The sequence below is a fragment of the Chrysemys picta genome, unplaced genomic scaffold (assembly GCF_011386835.1).
Source record: "Chrysemys picta bellii isolate R12L10 unplaced genomic scaffold, ASM1138683v2 scaf1013, whole genome shotgun sequence".
Classification (NCBI taxonomy): domain Eukaryota; kingdom Metazoa; phylum Chordata; order Testudines; family Emydidae; genus Chrysemys; species Chrysemys picta.
In genome coordinates, this window is record NW_027053720.1 from 1 (window position 1) to 23,556 (window position 23,556).

At 40.6% G+C, this 23,556-nt stretch overlaps 1 protein-coding gene across 2 annotated transcripts; it reads left to right on the top strand.

Moving 5' to 3' along the window:
* The first annotated feature begins 1,699 nt into the window (after positions 1–1,699).
* LOC135979578 (LIM and calponin homology domains-containing protein 1-like) lies at positions 1,700–22,972 on the top strand. 2 transcript variants are annotated; one of them, XM_065579910.1, is made up of 9 exons: positions 1,700–3,344; positions 5,759–5,852; positions 8,167–8,336; positions 9,196–9,301; positions 15,051–15,079; positions 16,285–16,368; positions 19,032–19,124; positions 22,361–22,465; positions 22,883–22,972. In XM_065579910.1, exons 2-9 carry the CDS (start codon positions 5,825–5,827, stop codon positions 22,955–22,957), a joined length of 690 nt encoding a protein of 229 aa, XP_065435982.1. In that variant the 5' UTR covers positions 1,700–3,344; positions 5,759–5,824; the 3' UTR covers positions 22,958–22,972. The 2 variants fall into 2 exon arrangements, with proteins under 2 accessions (XP_065435982.1, XP_065435983.1); XM_065579911.1 differs by having other exon boundaries at positions 1,706–3,344; positions 22,887–22,931.
* The last annotated feature ends 584 nt before the right edge of the window (positions 22,973–23,556 follow it).

Here is a 23,556-nt window from a genome sequence, read left to right on the forward strand (position 1 = left end):
GCTGCACCATATCATAGACCAATACGATCTTGTCTTCATGGGTTTTTAGAGGCATGGGGGTCCCTTTATGAGCTTTCCATTCATGTCCTGGCTCAGATCCAGGCATCATTCCAACAAAATAATTGAGAGGGAATAAGAGAGACATACACGGTACTAGTAACAACCTGCAATGGGAGAATCATTTGGGGTGTACATGGCCATTGCCTAGACTTTTTTGTAGCTGCCGAAAATTACGGTGCCAGTCCTGGCAGCCATTGGAAAGGAATGGGTCTCCCGCACCAGAAGTATAGTAGAGAGAAATATTTCTAGGCATGTATGCTTGTGTCTGGTATATATGTGAAATTGTTAGGCAGATCTCTATTCCTTAAATCTGAACACATCTTTCTCCAATTAGTATTGAAAGTGCTAGTAATTCTGTAGTCTAGTTATGCAGCTAGCTGATATCTTTACTAGCCTGTTATCCAGCTGAAGATCTTAAAATGCTCTATAAACATGAATAAAGTAAGCCTCAAAACATGCCTGTGAGGAATAGTATTTATGGCATAGCTCTAATTTATAGCTGGAGAAACTGAAGCAGAGGCCCAAAGATTAACTAGCCCAAGATCACATGGTGTGTCAGTGGCAATGCCAGGAATAGAACCAGGATCTCCTGACTCCAAGTCCCAGGCTTTAGCCGTTAATAGTTCAAGGTTCCTCTCCATTATTAATGGTAGTTGTGCACGTAAATCCTCGCACATAGTGAGAATTGTATCTTTAGTTCTTAAAATTAAAAATTACTGAAGGCCCAAAAATACCATAAATTTTTAATTTTAAAATTAATCCCATTTCATTAAAATCCATATGAATTTAATCTGTCTGTAAGTGACATCATTGTCTTTAAACTGCCCTCTTCTATGGCTATCTAAGAATAGTTAACTTGCATGTTGCTCTATTTGAGGTTGTGACGTAAAGAGCTAGAAAAAAAATTCCAGATCTAAACAGCAAACTAAAAAAAAATGTACTGCCACTCCCAAAGGTATTCTGTTAGTTTCCCCTCCGTTTGTGTGGCACAAAGTAAACAGTTTTTCCATCCAAGTAACACTCATTCTCTCGTTAGAAAAATGAAATTGTTGAGCTCAGATTAAGGAGAGATAGTGGATTATTAGACTAACTGCTGGAGATAGAGTTGAATTCTGACTTGTACATATGTGGAGATAGGATGGGACCAGAAATCCTCTTTGTGACTCATCATGAAAAGCACATGCAGAATTTGCACAACTCTGCAGAACTGACAGCTGTTATTCAGATCACATCTCTCCAGCTGATGGTGTCCCCTAAGATTACTCTGTGTGATTTGGAAGAAGAAATGCCTGTGTTTGGCTTTTGTTGGTGGTTTCCCATCCAATGACTGACCCTGGGTTGTAATATGACTTGATTACAACACTTGGTGGCTGCGAGCAAAAGAAGCTCAGGATTTAGAAAAGCAGGGATGTCGCAGCAGTGCTATGGCAATGGTGCTGAACTGTCATGGCATGCAAGGCACCTACCTACGTTAGACCCTGCTCATGTCATTGTTTCCTGCTCAATTTCATTAGTACTATGAAAGCTTTGTTTTGATTGAAATACTACAATGTATGTATTTTAACGATGTGTTTTAAGGTTTGACAAAGCTGTTATAATTATGTTCCAAATGGAATTCTATGTTTAAAACTGCAGTCATAGTAGGATAAAAGCATTTGAGCTGATACTAGCTTTTTTGCTATTGAGATCCTCTGCGGCTAACTCATTCTTTTACAGAGTGCAATTTTCAGTAAAACCCATTGCTTTTTAATACTCCTGGATATTCCTTTTGAATATCTCTGCATTCTTGTTGGCTCCAGCCAGCTTGTTTTGCTGCATTTCATTGAATTTGCAATATTAGTATTTTAATTGCCATTGTGCACTAGCAGAAGCAAGTTAATATGTAATTTGAGTTAATTTATATTAGGAATAAATAAAACTGTACTGTAACTTTTTTTTGGTTTTGGATTCTCCCAGTAGCTTAGTCAACTCAATAAGATTCTTTCCTAGATTTGGTTATGTAAGCTCTGTGGGTTCGTATGTTTTTTACTCTCTTACAAACAAATGTTTCTGCCATGGGGGTAGGTGATATGGTTAGTTGTTGCTGATCACAGATAAAAGCATACATGGGTTGAAATCCTTGTTAGCCAGATAGTAGTCCTGTCTGTCACAAAGAGAAAAGGAATTAGTTTATTTTAGTCATAAATGGATATTTATTAACCAGTTGCTCAATTCTCTTCGTGAAATGTATGACTTGGTTAAGCAGGACTGAGGAGTTGGCTAACTCATACTATGACTGGCTCGTTCACAACTGCAAATTAAACTAAAATATAAAATAGCTTTTCAGCCTCACCCACAACTTTTTAACGCAAGGGTGACTAACTTTAATTACTGTACTGTTTTAACTACTGTTTAACTATATGTACACACAAACATAGTGTAAAAACACCATAACTTGCTGAATGAAATTCACCAGCCTCTGAGAACTGTGCTGGGACAGAATCATCATTCCAGTGCACAGGTATCTAGAGATACAGCATGGGCCAGCTACAGAGGCTGGTAGAGTCAGCCCCTCTATGCCTCCTCTGGGAGGGTTTTTTTGTCACTGGCTTGGAATAAATACTTGCCCAGTGGCCTCTCTTCCTGTGCATCTACAGTGACTCCTTTCTGTGCTGACCTATTCAGGGCCTACTTTGAGGCCATCCTGCATGGCAATTTTGCCCACCCACACTTGACTAAAGTTGAGCGTAAGTGGTGCAGAGAACATTGCCTAGATGGTACCCATTGCAAGATAAATGAAAACCATATCTTACTTGAGAGCTAATTATACATTTTCACATGCAGGTCAAAATACACCGTATAGAATATTTCTTTAGATACAGTGGAATATATTGGCGTATTTTAAGATTGCTTCAGTTTCATACATAGTGACAATATGGAATGGCTTATGATGAAAATATGTTTGTCATATGTCTGAAATGTGGCATAATATACAGCATAAAGGGAGGGACATTAGTTGTATTAATAATTCAAGAATTTCTAATACAAGATGCAATGTCCATGTGAACAAAATACAGTAACATAATAGTGAAATACCTTATTATTTAGCATCATACAGAGTGTCAGAAATACAGGGTTTCTTTCCAGTGAACTCGACTAGTAGTATGTATATTCTTTTTTTCTAAAACACTTTTCAATTTGCAGTATTATTTAGCTTGATGTTGCAGATATTTCATTGTTCAGCATCTGAAGAGAATTAAGTCTCACAAGCATGAACAGATGACATCAGCCGAACACCATTACAAGTTAGTTTCTCTGCACCACATAGTTCTTTTCTCCATTTTTAAAGAGTTGCAATAAATAGTGTCTTTGTCAATACCATTGCTCAGAATGAAGAAATCTTCTCTGTCACCAATTCAATCTGTTTCTTTCTTGAATGCAAATATTATAGGTGGAACTGGCAATGACTCTTATAGTTATGGTTGTCTAACACTTTCCATAATAAGACCCTGTTTTCAGCTGTTTATAACTTTGCCAAGTTTAACCGTTCACATTGAAATTTTCCGTGCTGGGTGCCTGCTTCAGGCTGAAATTATTTTGCAAAGCTTCAGTTAAAGCAGTTCAGCAGTTTCCAAGAGTGAGGCTAGGGGGGAAATATATTCTTTTAATATTAGCAAAACAATTTTAATGAGAGTTTCACTGTGAACCTCATGTTTGGAGCACTCGGATTAGAGGTGGCCTGTTGCTTTCCCCATGAAAATCCATCCAAATTTGCCAAATTATAAACTGCTGAAAATCGCTGTTTCCATATGCTCATAGAGGTTTGTTAGAGGCTGGCAGTAAAATTCTCCAAATACTTTCTCCACTGAGCACGCTCCACTCCCACAGAGTTGACTGAGCATGCTTTAGCATTGGGCTGACGATGGACTTTTCCTTCAATTGCTCTTCCTTGCTGCTATGATGCTAGGAGCCAGAACTAAGAACAAAGGAGACTTTCCTTTGCTCCCAGTGCCCCCAGCACACAGGCAGGGTGGAGGAGGAGAAAGTTTCCTGCCTCAAATGCAAAGAATCCAGGGACAGGCTTGGGGAGAGCGATTATGTGAAGAGTGAACAGAGACATGCTGGAGACAGGAGCGCTGGGGGAACTGGGAAGGCTGGAGGAAGTGCAGACTGGGGCACAGTGGCAAAAAGTGTGTAAAGGATAGAGCAGTCTTCCCTACACAACCTGAAATAGACCCATGATTCCTGAGTCCCAGCATTACTCAGCTGTCTGCAAATAGCTGTGAAACCCACCGGCAAAATGTGTCCTCATCCTTCTCTGGGTGATTGGTCCACATAGAAGATAACAGTCTACTACTGCCAGATATTCCATTAGCTCAAGTGGGAGAGGCCTCTGTAGTGGATCTAAAGCTTTCACTCTGCTGATGCAGGGGTCAGTGGCCGTGGACTCATAGGGATCCTCTGGGATCTGCCAACTAGGCACAGCTTTTGTGTGGGAGGAGGGATGCAAACCCTGCCCCATAAGATCACAATGTAGAGGGATCGTTGAGAGGGAATCTCATGAGGTTTCCTCTTGTGGATTTTGATTGGGAATGGGAAAAAATCTGGGTCCATATTAGACAAATAATCTTGTCAAGTACATTTTTAAAAAGAGCATCTTATCTTTTTGTTCTACTGAATGTCTCTATTTATTGTTTATTACATACTAGAAATATTGCACAGATGTATAATCAATATATTGCCGTTTTTTCTTGCCCCATGTAGTGGGGAAATTAAATATATTTATATATGAAGTAGAAGCATGTTAAATAATGTAGCTGTGTCGCTGTTGTTCTTTTGACAGTTTGGGTTTGTTCCTGCAATGAGATTTGCCCTAGTTTAGGAAGTTGTCGTTTGCAGTAATTAGGATTAATGGCTTGATATGGTCTTATCATATTTGTCAATCCTCTCTTAATAATGTGCCAAGTGCTTCACGCTTTTTGATGATAGCCATGGGAAGTTTCATTTAGACAAATACAGTATTTGTGCAGCAGTAGGATAAGGGAAATACTTCATTTGTTTTGCCAATGTTTATACCCAGAGAGTTTTGCAGATTCATTAATAAATTCATCAGATGAGCTACAGGTTATTCCATAGAGTCGAATGTATATTCCACTCCAACTAACTCAACTCTAGATATTTTCCATTTTTTGTTTTTTACAGATTGCTCCAAGGCCATTATCAACAGTAGTGGATGTAGGGGGTGACCAGATGAGATGAAGAAAATATCAGGACATCGGGGGGGCGGGGCAAAAAAAAAAAAAAAAAAAAAGCTGAGTGCTGCTGGCCGGCTGAGAACAACAACAACAACAACAACAAAAGCCGAGTGTTGCCAGCCGGGAGCAAAAATAAATAAATTAAAAAGCTGGCGCAAAATATTGGGACAAAAATTGCTTCCCGACCAGAGATCGGTCGGGACGCAGGACAAACAGCTCAAAATCGGGACGATCCAGATTTTATCGGGACGTCTGGTCACCCTAAGTGGATGATAGTGAGCATTTAGAAGATATGTGGTTAGCAGAGGAAATTAAGGCTAAGTACTGTAACTCAAAAATAGTCCATGCTGTTCATAAACTTGCTTTTCAACATTACAAAGAGGAAGCCAAAACTACAAAATGGAAATGACTGAAACTGTATTTTTGCTCTAGCCATTTTATTTCAATTACATTGTTCTCTGCAGGCCTCCTTCACTGAAGAAGCTAAACCAGCCAACCAAAAAGATGAAACTGATTCTGGAAGGCCAGAAATGATGAATTCGGGGTTTGCTTCACCAGGTTTGTTGCTGCAAAACTGCTTTAGCCTGGTGATATTCCCCTACAAATCCATTGTGTTGTGGATTTTTCTCTTCCTCCCTGCTAAATGCTCAAGAAGAGTGCATTCACAGTGACATCTAGAGGTTTCAGGAGAAAATGCTGAGCTTGTATTTGTCCTGAAATGGTATAATTACGATACATTGTTTTCAAATCTATCTGATGACTATTATGTCCATTTTGTAACTTACATGTCTTTATATGAATAACTCTAGATTAAAGTGCAGCATGCCCAGAACGTACTAAAAGTAGAAACTAGTGATAATGCAATAATGGTTTCGGTTCAAGAAATGATATTTTTTTCAATACATAGAGTCTAAGGCCAGAAGGGACTACTATATCATCTAGTCTCACAAGCCACCAACACCACTTGCACACTAAATTCAACAACTGAACTGAGACCAAAGTATTACACCCCACAGGAGGTTAGGCTATACATTGAAGGAAGGGAGGGAAATATATCAAGAGGCAATTCAAGCCAATCTTTCTAAGGGTTCATAAATATATATGTATGGCATCAACAACATTGCACTCACCCTTGTAGTTCTATTTTAACGCTTTTCATATGGTTCCTGGTCAGACTGTTATAAAATTGACTTTCTCAACTAGTTGTAAAGTTATGATGCTATTTTTCCCTAATAGCAATGTTGCTAAAAAGCAATTTACATTCCAACATATCTTTTGTTTACTGCTTATTCATAATAAGATCATGTTAACTTATTTTTCAATTTCTAAAATGTGCCGATCACCATTTATCTTGGTGCAGGTACATACAAACAATATGAGGTAGATATTTCAGTAAATGACATACTTGCCTGTAATAAGAGTATAAATATACCCCTCCCATCCTTCAGGTAAAAGCATGACTAACCATTGGAGCTTTTCAGCACATCCTGAAGGTTAACCAATTTGAGCTCCATCATCTCAATAAAAGAAGCACATTCTGCCTTCCATTGAAAACCCTCTGCCTCCAGCTCCTAGCTGTTCAAATACAGGGACTATTAACGAGGACTCATAAGCTGATCTCAGCTGCTTTGGTGGTGCACAGGGAGGGGAAAAAGAGAGCCCAGACTTTCAGGTAGATAAATCCCAGTCAAGGTTAATATCAACATCTTGAATTGCACCTGGCAGCCAATGCAGTGCATTAGTGTAACATACCAGTGATTGAACAATTGGAAGGCCAAATTCTGCACCAGTTGAAGTTTCCAAGTTGTCTCCAATGGTAGCTCAGTGAAGTTCATTTTATTAATGATCTAATCTGGAGGTAACAAAGGCTGAAGGTAACTGTGCCAAGATCAATATCTAAGAGAAATGGTCATACTAAGTGTAGGTGAAAAGAGTACTTTTGCCCCTCCCTTAAATCCCTTTGGACTTCAGGAGTAACTGGGGATCCAGAGGTATCCCCTAAATTGTGTACAGTAGAATCTCAGAGTTATGAACAGATCAGCCAACCGCACACCTCATTTGGAACTGGAAGTATGCAATCAGCCAGCAGCAGAGACAAAAAAGGGAAATACAGTACTGTGTTAAACATAAACTACTTTTAAAAAAAGGGGAAGTTAAAAAAAAAAAAAAAAAGATTTGACAAGGTAAGGAAACTTTCATTTAAATTAAGATGGTTAAAAGCACCATTTTGCTTCTGCATAGTAAAGTTTCAGAGCTGTATTAAGCCAATGTTCAGATGTAAACTTTGAAACAACAACCATAACGTTTTGTTCAGAGTTACAAACATTTCAGAGTTATGAACAACCTCCATTCCCAAAGTGTTCGTAACTCTGTGGTTCTACTATACCTTTCTGAAGGATGTACAAGCCTCCCCCTGCCAGTCTGTATAGCTCCTTTCCCGAAACAGCCAGCATCATCTCTGTTTTATGTGAACTGAGACTCAGTCATCCATCTCTCTGTCTCAGCCAGGCCCTAGGAAAGCAAAGACAGTGCACTTTCTTGTTTTAGTGGAAAAAAAATAGGTAAATCTGAGATGCTATCCACTATTGATAATGAGACAGTTTGAGCTGCAATATCCTCATTTGAGTACAAACCTAATGTCTGTTTCTTTGAGAGAATAAGTTCTGCTTACTCTGAGGGATCTTTTCAGCACAGATCATCAAGTTTCCAACCCCATTCCACAGTCACTCTGATTTTATTTTATCCCTCTCTTTCCCCTTCCCCCCCCAAAAAAGCATTCTTAAAATTTGCAATTCTTACATAGCTGGGATTTTTCTAATTTTTTTATGTCATGCTAAAAACCATATTTTGATTCTTGTGTTGTGTGGATTAGCTGCAGAACAGAAACAATTCAAGACAACTGTTACTTGTGCACGCCCTGCTGTGCCCAGCGTGGAGTTCCCTCCTAGCACCTATTCTGAAGAAGCAGCTTCAAAAGATAAAGATCTGAAGAAACCTGAGACACAACAACAGAAGGAAGCAGAGGTCCTAGTTACAGAGAAGGTAGTGTAATACAGAAGAGCATGGGAGGGGGAGAGAAAAGGACCTGCCATGCAAATGATTTCAGTGTTAATGAGCTAGGTTTTACTTTACCTTATGTAATACTAAACTAGGAATTTAATCAAAGCAGCCTGTTCGTGAACAATCTTGAATCATTGTTTTAGTACAAAATTTTCCTCTTTCTTCCACATGGAAGAACTAAACTATGGTATTCCTATATGCACTGAACCAAAGGTCCAAGCTTGCAAATTCTGCAAACATGGTATTTTCTGTTGCAAGCGGGCCAGTTAAAGTTAATGGGACTAATTATGATTTTGAACAGTGCACCCTATAGTGTTTGCAGACTCACGACTCAATTCAGTTGCAGCTCCCTGATTCTGCAACACCTGCCCCGAGCAGTAAAGTGGCTGGAGCAGACCAGAGAATAAGACCTGAAGATCTTGTGTTTTTGTGTGTAGGGAAAGTAGAATATCTGAAGAATGTAAAAGAAAGAAGTTTGCCCTTAAAGCCTTCTTGAAATGTTCAGTGAGTGCATGTGGTTGAGACAGTGATTGTGTCTGACAAGACTCTGCTGTGAGGAAATGTATATCACTGCATATCTTTGGACTAGTAGCAACCTTGGTATCTAGGGAAGTGCTAATATCACATAGGGGGGCAGTAAACAATAAAAAAAATCCAGAATTTAAAAATTACATCAAAGTGATGTAAGTAAAAGTTTAGCATCATAATCTTGATTCAGAAAATATGTAAAAAAACTTCATATAGCGGAATTAGGACCTTGTTAATTCTGTATGCTAGCATTTTATTCAGTCAGACATGGTGCTTTCTGGATGTTCATGTCTGTTCTTAAATAATTGTATAGGTAGTGAAGTCAAAGGCTCCAGAACAAGAAGGGAGTATATTATTTCCATCTTTGAAGAAAGTACCTGAGACCAGCCAAGTTATTCTGCAGAACTCTGATCAACAAGGTAAGCAAAAGAAAACAGGAGTATTCGGTAGAATTTAACTGGATGGTATTTAAACATTCATTAGAAGGGTCAAAAGAAAAATAGCTTTCCTTTGACCTACAGTTCTTCAAGTAATGATCTCTAGCATATTTTACTCAAGGTGCACATGTGTTCCATGTGTATGAGACTGGAATATTTTTCACTGGCAGTGTCCATTGGTCCCTGCCCCATGCCTTTCTCCTCCTCATGCTCTCAAGGCATAAGGGGCAGTTTAGACCAGCTACTTTTCCAGTTTTTTTCTACTGCTCGTGGTCTGAGACTGCACTTCTTCAGCATCCGCAGCTTTAGCTAGCATTTGTTTTTTACTAATTGTAGATAATTGTATATAGTTTTACCTGTCTTATATAGTTCATTCAATAGCAAATGTAGTTTTAGTAGAGCCGGGGGGGCCCTGACCCCCTTCTAGGGTGGCTATCATGCCCAAGCCCTGCCCAGGATTCAGAATCTCTGTGGTCTGCCCGTGGGCCTTCCCAGCCAGTGATGATCACGATATTTGTGTATATTGCCTCAGTGAAGCTCATATCCCCTCCAAGAGCAATGTGTGCTGGTTATTCCCTTGAACAACGCATCAATCCCATGAATTCAAGATTAGAAAATTCCTGGTGGATTGTTCAATCTGACCAGGCTTTTCTGACCCCACGCTGTACATTGAGCAAAGGCACCAAAAAGTTCCTCTTTGAACATGGTTGCTCTGGGCTCTGTGACTGCTGGGAGCAGAGCTGAGGGCTCTAACAAACAAGGCAGACCTGAGGAGGGTGAGCAAACACTCTCAAAAGAAATGTGAGAAATCCCCCTTTAAATGCTCATTTGGGAAGAGCTCCTCTCCAACATCCTCAATGTCAGGTGAGACTCCATGCCCCAGTACTGGTGTGTTAGGGAGCACAGTATCGGTTCTGTGACACCATCAACCAGCCGAGTCATAGTAAGATCACCAAGACTAATGGCACCACCCATCGACACAGGGGCCTTGTACTACTCGGATGAATCTGGGATCAGTGGGAGAGTTTCATCAGCCTTATCAAGACAAGAGAAGTCAGCCCTGATAGAGGCTCAAAAATCTTATGGGCACCTTCCCACTCTCACAGAAGAGACTATGTGGCCCAAGGACAATGGCACCCTTCTCTGTGGGGACCACCGTTTTACCTTTATGATCCCTCACATTGGACTTGGGGTCCTTTGGATCTATGTATGAGCCATCCGGAATACAGATGGACAGAATGGGAGTTGAGACAGGCATCCCCGCATGAAAAAGAACCTCAGCCCACTCAGGAGCACTCTGAGGAAGAGGATCAACCAGGTGGAGCCAGTTGTCCCTGCTGGATTATCATTGTCCTCACCAGATGAGGTGGTCACATCACCACTGGGTGACTATAGACAATTCCAAGATCCCCTCCTGAGGAGAATTGCAGATATGCTCTAGATGCCCCCTGGAGGAAGTACAAGAAATTCCTCACAAATTATTAGATATCCTCCACAGTGCGGGTCCTAATCAAGTGGCACTGCCAATCAATAAGACCATCTTAGAACCTCCCAAGATAGTCTACGATTCTCCAGACACTTGGCACTCCTACTCCAAAAAGAATGGAGAAGAAATATTTTTGTACTAAGTGAGCAGAAGATACTTCCCGCTAGTGAGCAGAAGATACTTCCCTCTAGATGGCAACATCTTTGGTTATGAGATGGGGTTCCCAGTTCCAGTCCTCCCAGAGCTCCCACAGAAGTTCAACCCACCATGAATGATTTGCCTTTCAAGGGAAATAATCTATTCAGTGAGAAAACAGATGAATCGTTACATTCCCTCGAGGACTAATCTTCTCAATATGCACCATCCAGGAGTGCAGAACACTGTTAGGAAGCCTCAGCAGACATTTTTCCACAGACCACAAGTGGGAGCCACACGACTTGGTGATATGGTGCATCTTTCAACAGTGGAGATTCTCACTGTGGGATCTCTTTGCATCTCAAGAGACCAAGAAATGCCCGGGCTTCTGCTCCTGAGCAGCCAAGAGCCACAATGCCAGAGGGTATGCATTTCTGTTACGATGGTCAGAACTGCTGATGTATGTATTCCTGCCCATCCCTCTCTTACCTCGAATCCTGAGGGAGATCAAACGAGACAAAATGTCAATGGTCCTAGTTGCTCCTGGGTGGCCGAGGCAGTTCTAATTCACCAGTTTTGTCCAGGTGGCCTCTCACTGTGCATCTGTATCCAATTCTTTTTGGATCTATTGAGCTGCCGGCAAGGGCAAAATCCTTCATCCCAACCCTTCATCTCTCCATTTAACAGGTTGGTATTTGGATAAATGACAAATTTAGGGAGGTCGTGCTTGAAAGCTGTTCAATCCATCCTTAGCAATAGCAGAAAAGACACACATGAAAGTGCTATACAGCAAAATGGAAAAGATCCTCGATATAGTGCCAGCATCATTGGATATCCCTAGGGTTCCAAGGACATGGCTATTCTGGACTACTTCCTCTTTCTAAAAATGTCAGGGCTGCCTCTCAGCTCCTTGCAAGTGCACCTGGCAATCATTAGCACCTTTCATCTTCTGGTGGACAACCATTCAGTCTTTGCCCATACTGCTACAGTAAGGTTTCTGAAGGGAATTGTTAGAATCTTTCCTCCAGTACTACCCCAATGGGACCTCCAATTTACTCCTGTCAGCATTAACAAATTCTCCATTCAAACCTTTAGCCTCATGCTCCGTGCTCATCTGTCTATGAAGGTTGTGTTTCTAGTTGCAGTCAGAAGAGTAGGTAAGCTGGGCACCCTTCTGGTGGATTCTCTCTATGTATGGTCTTCCACCAGGGTAAGATTTTCCTTGAGTTTACATCCTAACTTCATTCCAGAAATCTTGGAATTCCATCTGAAGTGGGTCATCCACCTACCTGTCTTCAAACCAAAGTACCATGCTGCCAGAGAAGCTACACTCTGGATGTCAATCCAGCCTTGGCATTCTACCTGCAGAGGACAAAATCCTTCAGGGAATCTCATTAACTCTCTCTCTCTTTTTACTGAATGTATGAGAGAGGAAGCAAAGATGGATTTCAGGATGAATTCTGCTTTGCTGTGACTTGACAGTGACCCCTCACAAGGTGTGAAAGCCCACTCAATCAGAGCCCAGGCACCATCTGTAGTTTCGCTTCATGATGTCCCCCTTCTGGAAACCTGTAAAGTGGCAACATGGGGTTCTGTGCATACCTTTGTGAAACATTATGCCCTGGCACAAGCGTCTCCTGTAGACACATCCTTCAGCAGAGTGGTCATCCAATCTGTGGTACAGCAGGGTTCCTCACATCTGCTTTCTCAACAAACACTTCTTGTGAATCACCTCGAGTGCAATATACACAGGGACCATCACTTGAAGAAAGTCCAGTTACTTACCTGGTACAGTAACTGGAGTTCTTCAAGATATGTGGTCCCTACATATGTTCCACTACCTGCCCTCCTTCCCCTGTGCTTCAAATCCTTATCCTAAGGTGCTTCACAGTAGAAGGAACTAGAAAGCTGATCAGTCCACATCGCCCCTTATGCCCTCTGCTCAGAGTACAAGGAGGAGATGCGCACCGGCACAGACCAGCAGACGCTGCTTATGAAAAATCTTCCAATCTCAGGTTCATGGAGCAAGTGCGCTCATTGAATGAAATACACGTGGGGACCACATATCTCGAAACTCCAGTTACTATACAAGGTAAGTAAGCAGACTTTTAAAAAGTAAATAATTATTTTTCACCAAAACAATTGCTTCTGTACTAGTATTGTTAGTGTACTTCTGTGGTGATAATTACACTATTATCACTACCTTCCTTAAATACAACAGCAGATGTATGGCACGAGTCAGGAAGACCAGGATGGCACTATTATATATCTGACATTGAGTTAAAGGGTCTATTATATTTAAGGGTATTATATTTTACTAGTACTACTGTTCTAAGATGAAAATAGATTAGTAATCGCTTTGATGAAAAAAAGGTTTGGAGCTAAGTTCTGTCCTCATCTGCTCATGTGTGGCTCTTGTTAAAGTGAATGATAACAATGCATAGATCTGGCACACACTTCAAGTTACCTCACAAATATTTGATGAAGTTGATGTAAATCATGAAAATTTCCTTTTGATCCTCATGATATGCAGATTTTAATAGTGTGCAAAATAATACACATACCATGCAGAAATCATAGAGCAACCCCAAGAATTACCTGACCTTCTAGTGTCCCCTGAAACCTCTGGTTAAATGGGCTTCGACGGTGTGTATAAGCAGTGCAAAGATTTCTCCCCCTTCTTGCTGTTTTCAGGATTGAAATTGCTTTAGATGGCAGTTGCGGAAAACAAAACAACCCTGAGTGGAAGTAGAAATTGAACTTGTAATAAGTTGGGAGATTTTTCACCCATAATACAACTTAAGTGTTACTTAAACTAAACAAGAGAGCAGCCATACATTGAATTATAGAATGTAGATATTTAATTTTTTAGTAATGTTGAAATTCTTCATGTGCTCTAGAGCCCCCATAGAATAGATGTTGCTGAGAAAGTCAAAAAATACAAAATAACTTTAACATGTGTGATATATGTAAAAGCTCATGATGAGTTTGAGATTAAAAAATGTAGGATTCTGACTGGGAGAAAAATGTCTTTAATTATGCACCAGTGTGTTAGAGGACATTTAGATGAAGTATACCACACCAACAGCTTTTAAATACTAATAGCATTTCAACTAAAAACCCTCTTAATTTATCACCATGGAAAATGGAACTCAAACTAGCTTTGATCAATCTCCCTTTAAAGCGATTAATGAATTAATTTAAAAATCCATTTGGTCACTGAGTTCACTTCTATCTGGTAATCAGTTTTGTTTTCACAGTGTCATATTTCTTGTTTTGTTTCTATTCTGCCATCCACTCTAGAGTCACCCAGCTGTGCCAGTGTTCCGCTTAAGGTTCGGAACTCCTGGCGACGCTCACAATTTTTCTCACAGTCAGGTAAATGATGCGCTGGGAGTAGCTGCATCTTTCCCGCTGCACTGAGTAGTAGGTGTCTTAAAATGTGTGCTGGGGCAAAAGCTGATGATCACTGGTACTTATTTCCACTGTCTGCTTTCATAGAAAGTGCCTATTCCTGTTGCACAGTTGGCAAAGAGCTGTTGGATTACACGCAGATGTAATGCTTTGGTTTCAGACACCAAAATAATAATTTTCCTTTAAATTTATTTTTACTTTACATCTGTTTTTAAGCAGTTTAGTGCAAAGGCACTTAATAGAAAATAGCAGTGGTTCTCTTGGTAACTGTGACACTTGAATAGTGTTTTCCCTTGACATGTCCTACCCTTGCTATGCTTTTTTTCTTTCCCCACATTGAATAGTGAAGGGAAAGTTAAGTTAAATTTGATAACACTCTTTTCAGACAATGCTAATGACTCTGACCAAAAGTAGTTGTCAGTAGCTAGTGGTAGCTTAGAACCTACTGTTGATGTTATGCTCTTTGTAGCCAGATCAAAAGTAGTTTTGGTGGTGGAGGGTACAATCTATTTCTCTGATCTGTTGTGTCGTAATTTTTCATTGCTACTAGTTGTGGGGCAGGTATTGTTATAACGTTGAATTGATAGTTTCCTCTTTATACAGCTGTGACTAGGTTTTTTATTTCAAGTTAAGATAAAGCATATTTGACAATCTTAATATTTTGGGGAATTAATTTTTGTTTGTCTCCTTTTGCAGCGGATTCTGATAATAGTGACAAGTCAAATGTAAGTAACTTCTTTGCACTGTTCTTAATAGCAAAACATTAGTGTGTTTAGTGTAAAGATTTGCATGATGGTACAACTAAATCAGTGATTCTTTCAAAAACCCTTTCAAAATAAACTCAAACAGGAAGGAGAAAACTCAGCTTTTTTAACTGAAACAAAAGAAATATGATCCAAAACACTTCATACACTTTTAAACAAATATGGGGCTAAGTTCTGTCCTCAGTTACACCTGTGCAGTCCCATTAGCATCAGTGGAGTTGCACAGGTCTAAACTGAGAGTAGAATTTTCCCCTTAACTACGAGAAATGCAGTATTATGCTGTGTGGATTCACTTTGGCCTGGATCCTACATACATGCTTAACTCTGAGAATGAATAGTTCCATTAGCTCTAGGGTTCTGTGACTGTTTGTTCCTTCTGATTACTTGCAAAGAAATTATTACATACAAGAAATGATCAACAGATCAAAATCCATTACCCCTCAAGGAAACCCATATGTATTTGAACACAGCACATCCTGTATTCCATGTACTGCTCGTCATCTGAAAATAGATATTTATCTCATTTGAGAATGCATAGGACTCATAATGTAGAGTAATTAGATATTTTACATCATAAGGCCTCAGCTTCTGAAGAAAAAAATTTAGCACATCACATAATGGGTCCCTTATCTGACTGGGGCCCGTGGATGTTATTGCAGTATAAATAATATCTTAAGCCAAGACTTGAGATTGGATGTTGTGTCCAAGATCTGAAATGTGTGAACATTGTTCTGCTGTGATAATTTATTTTGATAGTTGTGGCATCAGAGGATTATTTTCAAAAATAAGCATTTGGTTATTTTTCTTTACTAAATTGGTATATTTGTATATGTAGATCAATGCCCCTTGGAATTTCTTTTCAGTTTCTTCTTTTCTCCTGTTCTACCTGATGTTTTCCTAGTTCTTACTTGCAAATCAAATGATTTTTCTGTGACTTGTATATATTGAAAAAATAAAACCATTTCCAGTTGATGGTGTAGCTAGGAATACTGTTAGCTAACCATGAGAAGTACTGTAAATTGAAGCAATTATAAATCTGAATTCCACTTGTAGCTTAACATTTTCACTTAATTGGTAGAATAGCTTAAGTGACTACATTGTGCAACTTAGGATTGTCTTGTGATGTATATTATTAGATCCTAATAACCTCATTCAATTTATCTAAGCGTTTCAGTTTCTGGTCCTGGGATCCAGAAGAGGAACGAAAGCGACAGGAAAGATGGCAGCATGAACAGGAACGCTTGCTTCAGGTACTTGTGCTACTAAATTTCTTCCCGCTATTGCTTACTTGTTTTTCAGTTGAATTGTCACTCTTGTTAGACCTTGAGCAACACAGTTCACTTCATGACTGTTTTAATTTTAGTTTCAAAACTGAATATTTTATATTTATCAAATAAACCTAAAATTGTTTGAAGATACGGAACACATGAAAGAATTTAATTGGTTAAATGTAAAAAATATTTAAATTTACTGTTTAAAAATATTTCTACCCAATTTATCTACAAAAAGAACAGAAATGAATAATTTAATTCTTAATTTGTGGCAAATGCTTGTAAAACTTACTGTTTTGTCAAGCATGTGAAAGAATAAGTTAATTTTATTTCTCAAAGGAGAGGAATTAAATTTATTGGTATAAATCAAAAGTGATGTTTTGGTTTATGAAATACCTTATCATGCCTAATAGTTTTAAATGATAGAATTTAATAAATATATACTTCATGAAAACATATTATCCATAAAAATACATTTGCATTATTTGTTTTTCTTTAGCTTAATTCAAAAACATGCCATTGTTCAGTATAGGATTTGTTTTCAGAGGCATGCTGTTTTTTAAAATACAAAAGTAAAACATTGTGAAACAGCATCTGGCTTAATGTGAGTTGATGTATGGCTATCCACATCTATAATGGCAACTGTCTTAACTCTTTTATGGGTTCAGTTCTCAGTGTTCTGTTTTGTTTCTGTCAAATAGGATTGTGTACAATATGTGAACTTGTAAATCGACCTTTCCTAATCAACATGTGCTCTGTGCCCAGATCATACTTACTGTTAGAGATGGGCTAACTAGTAAATCCCTGTACACACATGTATACAGCTTTCACTGATTCCACCCTGTTCTATACCCAGTCGTAAGTTCTCTGTGCCATGAACCACCATACTTGGGTGGTAAGATGGTAAAAGAAAATAGAAACACATCTTGCAAGGATGGGGATGGAGGTGGACACTGAACACCTCTTGCTCTTTGGTACTCAACTTGGTTCCCCTGACTACCTGCTCATTGAATCTCTCCAAAACTTTTCCACAAATCCTGGGGGAAGGAGAGAGAGAGGTGGTTTGTTTTTTGTTGGGTGTTTTTGTTTTGTTTTGTTTTCTGGCATCAGGTGGGACTTCCACTTTTATCTTGTTTTTAACCAGAACATTAGTTCAGGGATTCAGGAATAGCCACCAAATACATACCATACAGTAGGTCTATATTTAAAGCACGCAAAACATAAGCTATGTGTTGATTAATTGCTTTGATAGTTTTTCTTGAAGACTGTGCATATGAGAACACTGTTTACAAACAATTACTTTGTTAGATTTTGTAGATTTTTGTTTACAGTTGTCCTAATTTAAGAAGACCAAGCTAAACTTCTCCATTATAAAGTGGCTTCTGGAAACTCTCTCTGTACAGCTTAGTAGTATAATAAGCAATGTAAGAGACCTGGGGGGGCAATTTCCTGTCCTGGCTGAGCGAACCATAGTGGCACTATTTTCCAATGTGGAAAGAGAGAAGTTGAAACTTCCTCATGTCACTCAACAGCGAGCCAAGAGAGCAACATTGACTGGCTCCAAGGAAGTCTCGTTTGTTCTCTTTCCTAACAAGGATGATGGCACCAGGAGAGAAGCTTGGGATGGAGGGTAATAAAAATGCAGGTTTACATATTTAAGAATGGATTGCTTTTGACCAGTATTTCATTCTTGAGCTTAGTCTCTTTATACCTCATAGATTGCCTGGTTATCAAATTGCTAATAAACGAATTTCTTATGGGTCAGGGTTTTGTGTTCTTGGTATTTTTAACCTTCGTTTTGCACAATATTTTGGAGGAAGGAGGTTGCAACCAAAGTGCAGAGGAAACAGTGTGACTTGGCTGTTCCAATACAGAAAAAACAGTTATGACACCACAGCATTTTAAAGAGTTCTTTAAGATATTCTCTTTTGATTCAGAACACATGCAGGGCTGGGGAGATTCAATTCTCAAGAAATAATCCCATCCAGGAAGAAAACCAACTACTCAGCTAATCATCATCTTATTCACTTCAGACCTTTATACATTGTCTATTTATCTTATGAGCCTACATGGTTTTTCATCTTTCATTAAATTGTACTAGTAGCAGCTTATCTTTATTAGATTAGTGCCAAAGCTAATATTTGCGAAGCCAGTTAAATTCAGAAGCTATTTTAGCCAATGATTAATGCAAAATCTATGTTTTAAATATATTGGAGTGTTTTGATAGCTTTTTTTCCGAACTCTTCAGCTCTTCATAAGCTATGGTTGTTTTTAAATGCTGAAAATAAATTTCATTTTGAACAGCATCTAGCATTTGAAAACTCCTAACTAGTCAGACTTGATATAGCACTTTAAGTGTCCCTGGTGCTTTACAATAAGCTAAGAGTACTAAACAATATAAAACTCCCCTGTGGGGGTGGGAGGGGGAGGAGGAGGGGAAGGGAAGATAAGTTTGTTCATGTTCTTGTTTTTACATTGCATGCCTGTTTTCTGATGAGCCAGTTTCTAGTGGGTCCTGTTTCCTGATACATAGCAGATATTGCAGAACATAAATACTGTCTTTTAACCATTGAACTGAAACAGATAAAGAGAATCCCCTATTAAGTTTCCTCTTGAATAGATTGTACTTAAATTCTGTACAGGAGAGGTACCAGAAGGAGCAGGACAAGCTGAAAGAAGAATGGGAAAAAGCACAGAAAGAAGTTGAAGAGGAGGAGCGTAGATACTATGAGGAGGTATAACATTCAAAAGAAGCAAGTTTAAGAAGTGATCTTGCAGTTCCAGTGCAGGTGTATCTTGCTGCTATGCATTTTTAAAATGTTTTACTAGTGGGACTGTCACTTAGGGTAGGTCTACACTACCCGGTAGTTCGGCGGCAAGCAAATCGAACTTCTGGGTTCGACTTATCACGCCTTGTCTGGACGAGATAAGTCGAACCCGGAAGTGCTCGTCGTCGACTGCAGTACTCCAGCTCGGCGAGAGGAGTACCGCGAAGTCGACGGGGGAGCCTGCCTGCCGCGTCTGGACCGAGGTAAGTTCGAACTAAAGTACTTCGAACTTCAGCTACGTTATTCACGTAGCTGAAGTTGCGTACCTTAGTTCGAATTGGGGGGTTAGTGTAGACCTGCCTTTAGAGACTAACCATTTATGATGATCCTTTATGTGAGAGAATTTACATCTTGGCAATGGAAATGTCAGAAGTTCGCTGTTAGTTTAATGATTTTTAATTTCCATGCCCTTGTTTTGTCTTGTGCTCAAGTCATTCCTTCATCCTGTTCCAGTGGAGCAGTTAGCTTGGAAAATGTTTGTCTCTCTTAAGTTGTCTTGTCACATTCATTGCATGTTTCTAATCATACTTTTATGTACTGTAGTTAGGCAGATTAACATTGGATAATCAGTGCTTGAGTAGTAAATGGCATACTCTGACCCTGCTGAGAGGTAACGCATCTTTCTGAACTCTCTCTGCATTTCTCATGCACCCATCACCATAATGTCTAGCCACCGTGCATTACTTAGAAAACAATTAAATGTTATTTTAGGAAATTTGTCTATTCTACAGATGCAATGACATAGGAATGTAGGAAAGAGGAGGCAGAAAAATAGGTTTAGGTGACATTAAACAGGCATTCCGAATATGAATGTGCATATCGATAAACACAAGCATGTACTTGGCCAGCAGCAGCAGTCGTGACTTCCCCAGTTTACCACCCATGATACACTGGCATTCATAATCATATAATGGGGCTGGTGGCGAAGTACACCAGAGAAAATTATGATGGACTTTGGAGACCTAGCAAAGCTAGGCAAATAGGCAGCACAGTGGCAGATGAAATTCAGTGTTGGCAAACAAAGAAATGAACATGGGAAGGAATAACTTCAGCTAATTCTATAATAATATTTATGTCCTAGTTGAAGAATGGAATAGAAGATAATACTGAAAAATATTAAATGCCATTATATAAAATTAGGGTTACCATACGTCCGTTTTCTTCCGGACATGTCCGGCTTTTCGGCAATCAAACCCCCGTCCGGGGGGAATTGCCAAAAAGCTGAACATGTCCGGGAAAATGCCGGCCGGGCACTTCCCCTCCCGCGGCTGCTCTGCTCCTCCCCTGACTCTTCGGCTCTGTTTAAGAGCCGAGCGCTACGGGCTTTGGGCAGCCCCCATGCCTCCGGACTCTGCGCCGCCGGAGCCCGGGAGGGGAAGTGCCCGGCCGGGGGCGCAGGGTCCGGAGGCATAGGGGCTGCCCGAAGCCCAAGCGCTACCGGCTTCACGGTTTGCCGGGCAGCCTCCAGACCCTGCGCCCCCGGCTGGGCGCTTCCCCGGCTGGGCGCTTCCCCTCCCGGGCTCCAGCTGCGCTGGGGAAGCGCCTGCCGGGGGCGCAGGGTCTGGGGGCTGTCCAGCAAACCGTGAAGCCAGTAGTGCTCGGGCAGCCCTTTTCGCGTGGCTGGGAGAGAGGAGGGGGCGGAGTTGGGGCGGGGAAGGGGCGGGGCTGGGGTTGGGAAATGGGCGGGGTCAGGGCCCCGTGGAGGGTCCTCTTTTTTTTTTATTTGTTAAATATGGTAACCCTAATAAAATAGTAACACATCCTCACTTGGAATACAGGGTCCAGTTCTGGTTAACCCATCTCAAAAAAGATACAGCACGAGTACATAGTGTTCAGAGAAAGGCAATGAAAATGACTAGAGGCATGGAGCAAATTTAAAACTGAGAAAAGGAAAAACTTTTTACGGAATACACAACTATCAATTAAAACACCCTGGCATTTGATATTGAGTCTAGTAGCTTAGTATTGCATATCCAGCAACTTTGAAGATCAGGCCACTTACCTAGTGATCTAAATATGGATTTTTAAGCCTAACTTTAAACTCTTGCTTTTGAAGATCTTAATCCTGGGGAATTCTGTGCCACTGTGCATGCAAAGAATTCCTGTGTCCCACAGAATTTTATTTTTTTTCCTGCAGAAAATACATTCTGCCCCAGAAGTGCTGCTGTTCCACCTTTTGCGCACCAGAGACCACTGTGGTGCCAGAACAGCTAAAAGCATGAATGCAGCAGGCTGTTCTGATGCCACAGCAGCCTCTGGTGGGCAAAAGGTGGAACTGCAGCACATCTGGGGCAGAATGTATTTTCTGTGGAGGGGGAAAAAAATCTGTGTGCATGCAGTGGCACAGAATTCCCCCAGGAATAGAGTTCGTCACAGCACCTAGCCCATGGAGCCAGGTTAGGACAGAGTAGGGCACATGGGGGGTCACAGACTGGGGTTCAGAATGCTAGTGGAGGAGGACAGACGGGGGCATGGGCTCAGGAGCTAGTGGGATGGCAGCATTTAGCCAGGGACTGAATGGGAGTGGGGGTGCGTGTCCACATGGGGATGGGGGAGGGGGACTGCGGGGACAGGGATAGATGTGCCTGACTGAATGGGAGAGGCTTGGGATCAGCCAGGGTCTGCATGGGGGAGGCTCCCCAACTCCCTAAAAATCCTGCCCCTCCTCCCACAAAAAACCTGTTCCATACTTCTCCCCACAACAACCCTCCAGGTTCACTCCAGGGTCCTTCCCTCTCCCTCACCTCCTCCATTGCCCCTGACACTCCCAAGCCTTTGCACTGCTTCTGACAGGTGCAGGAAATACAATTCTATATTTTAATTTAAATGAATTACTCAAAGTTCTGTATTAATATACTAGTAAGGAATCTATTGGTCAAAAAAATTACCAGAATATTTTTTTTTGGTCTGCATTGTTACAGACATACTTGCTGTCAGATATTTTGAAATAAATTACCAAAATAATTGAAACTGGCATGCTTATATTGTATTATTTTGACAAATAAAATATGCAGAAATTTGCAGAATTTTAATTTTTTGGCACAGAATTCCCTCAGGAGTAAGATCTTATCCAATGTTCCTTTGGCAAGCTTCATGTTTTTAATCTCTCCTCTTCCTCCTGCCTGCTCCCACCTCTCCTTTAGGAGCGCAAGATAATTGAGGATACTGTAGTTCCGTTCACTGTTTCTTCAAGCTCTGCTGAACCCCTCTCCACTTCTTCCTCTGCCACTGAAGGAAATGGGACAATGGTGAGTGTCTGACAGAATTGGAGTGTAAACTAGGAGTTAATAAAAATGAGGCAGTAAAGGCAACACTATGTTCAGTGGAGTTAGATCATTCCCTTAAGATCAGTAGGGTCTAGGAATAGCATGAAAGGCAGTTTGTTTCATGAAACACCCTATCTTACTTTTAAAAGCACTTCTCAATAAAAATGTGCCCAGTTATATGCCTCTGAGCACTATACAGTGTGTAAATAAAGTGTATTATTATAAATACAGAGCCACACCCCAAAGCAAACTACCACCATCCTACGTTAGACAAGAGCAGGGTTAAAAAGGGGTCAGAAGTTGCACAGCTCCCCATTAAAAGCAGATGGAGAGTTCCCCTTCCTCCGCCTGTCTTTGGTGAGCATTACTCCCCTCATTGCTTCCCCTCTTCTTTGGCAGGCAGACGTCACCCTTGTATTTCAATCTACTTTGACCACCACGCGAAGGTCTAGGAATTCTAAAATTTGCTTTTAGAACATGGGACCACTTCTCTCTAAAGCAAGATGAAAATAACACAGGAATGTTCAGACTCTGATCCTCCCGTGGCTCCTGATGCATCCAGTGCCCAGCTGGAGAATGCGTTTCACAAAAGGCTAGCCTGACACATTCAACTAGGCCATGTCTCCACTGCCCAAAATGGGGTGTGGCTACTGCAAAATAGCTTGCTGTAAAATTCTAATAGAGACAAGGCACACTTCGTTTTTGCCTCATTGAAGGTTGTCAAGATCAACACTTTAATCACCCCACATGGCTTTGACCTGAGCTAGCTACTTTGAGGTAAAAAATAGTGGGTTGTCTCCACTAGGATTTTACAGTGAGATAGCTAACTTGAATTTGCCATCCTGCTGTAAAAACACCTTTTTTGGCAGTGGAGACAGCCTTGGGGGCCTGACTAAGTTCAGGCAGCTTCCTTGGGCTGCACAAATTCTCCGCAGCACTGTGGGCTGTGGACCCACCCCAGCACACCCCCTACACCAGGACTTGAGGCGGTCTTCAAGAGGCAGCCTTATGACTACCTACCACAATACCTGCACTGGGGGGGATCCTCCCATGGCTGGTTACAAGGGTTTTAG

Bases quoted from the DNA above. Each gene is read 5' to 3' on its own strand.
- LOC135979578 (XM_065579910.1), top strand. From the start codon at position 5,825: ATGATGAATTCGGGGTTTGCTTCACCAG. The intron at 9,302-15,050 runs GTAAGCAAAAGA...CTCCTTTTGCAG, and splicing joins GCAGAACTCTGATCAACAAG to CGGATTCTGATAATAGTGAC. The intron at 16,369-19,031 runs GTACTTGTGCTA...AATTCTGTACAG, and splicing joins AACAGGAACGCTTGCTTCAG to GAGAGGTACCAGAAGGAGCA.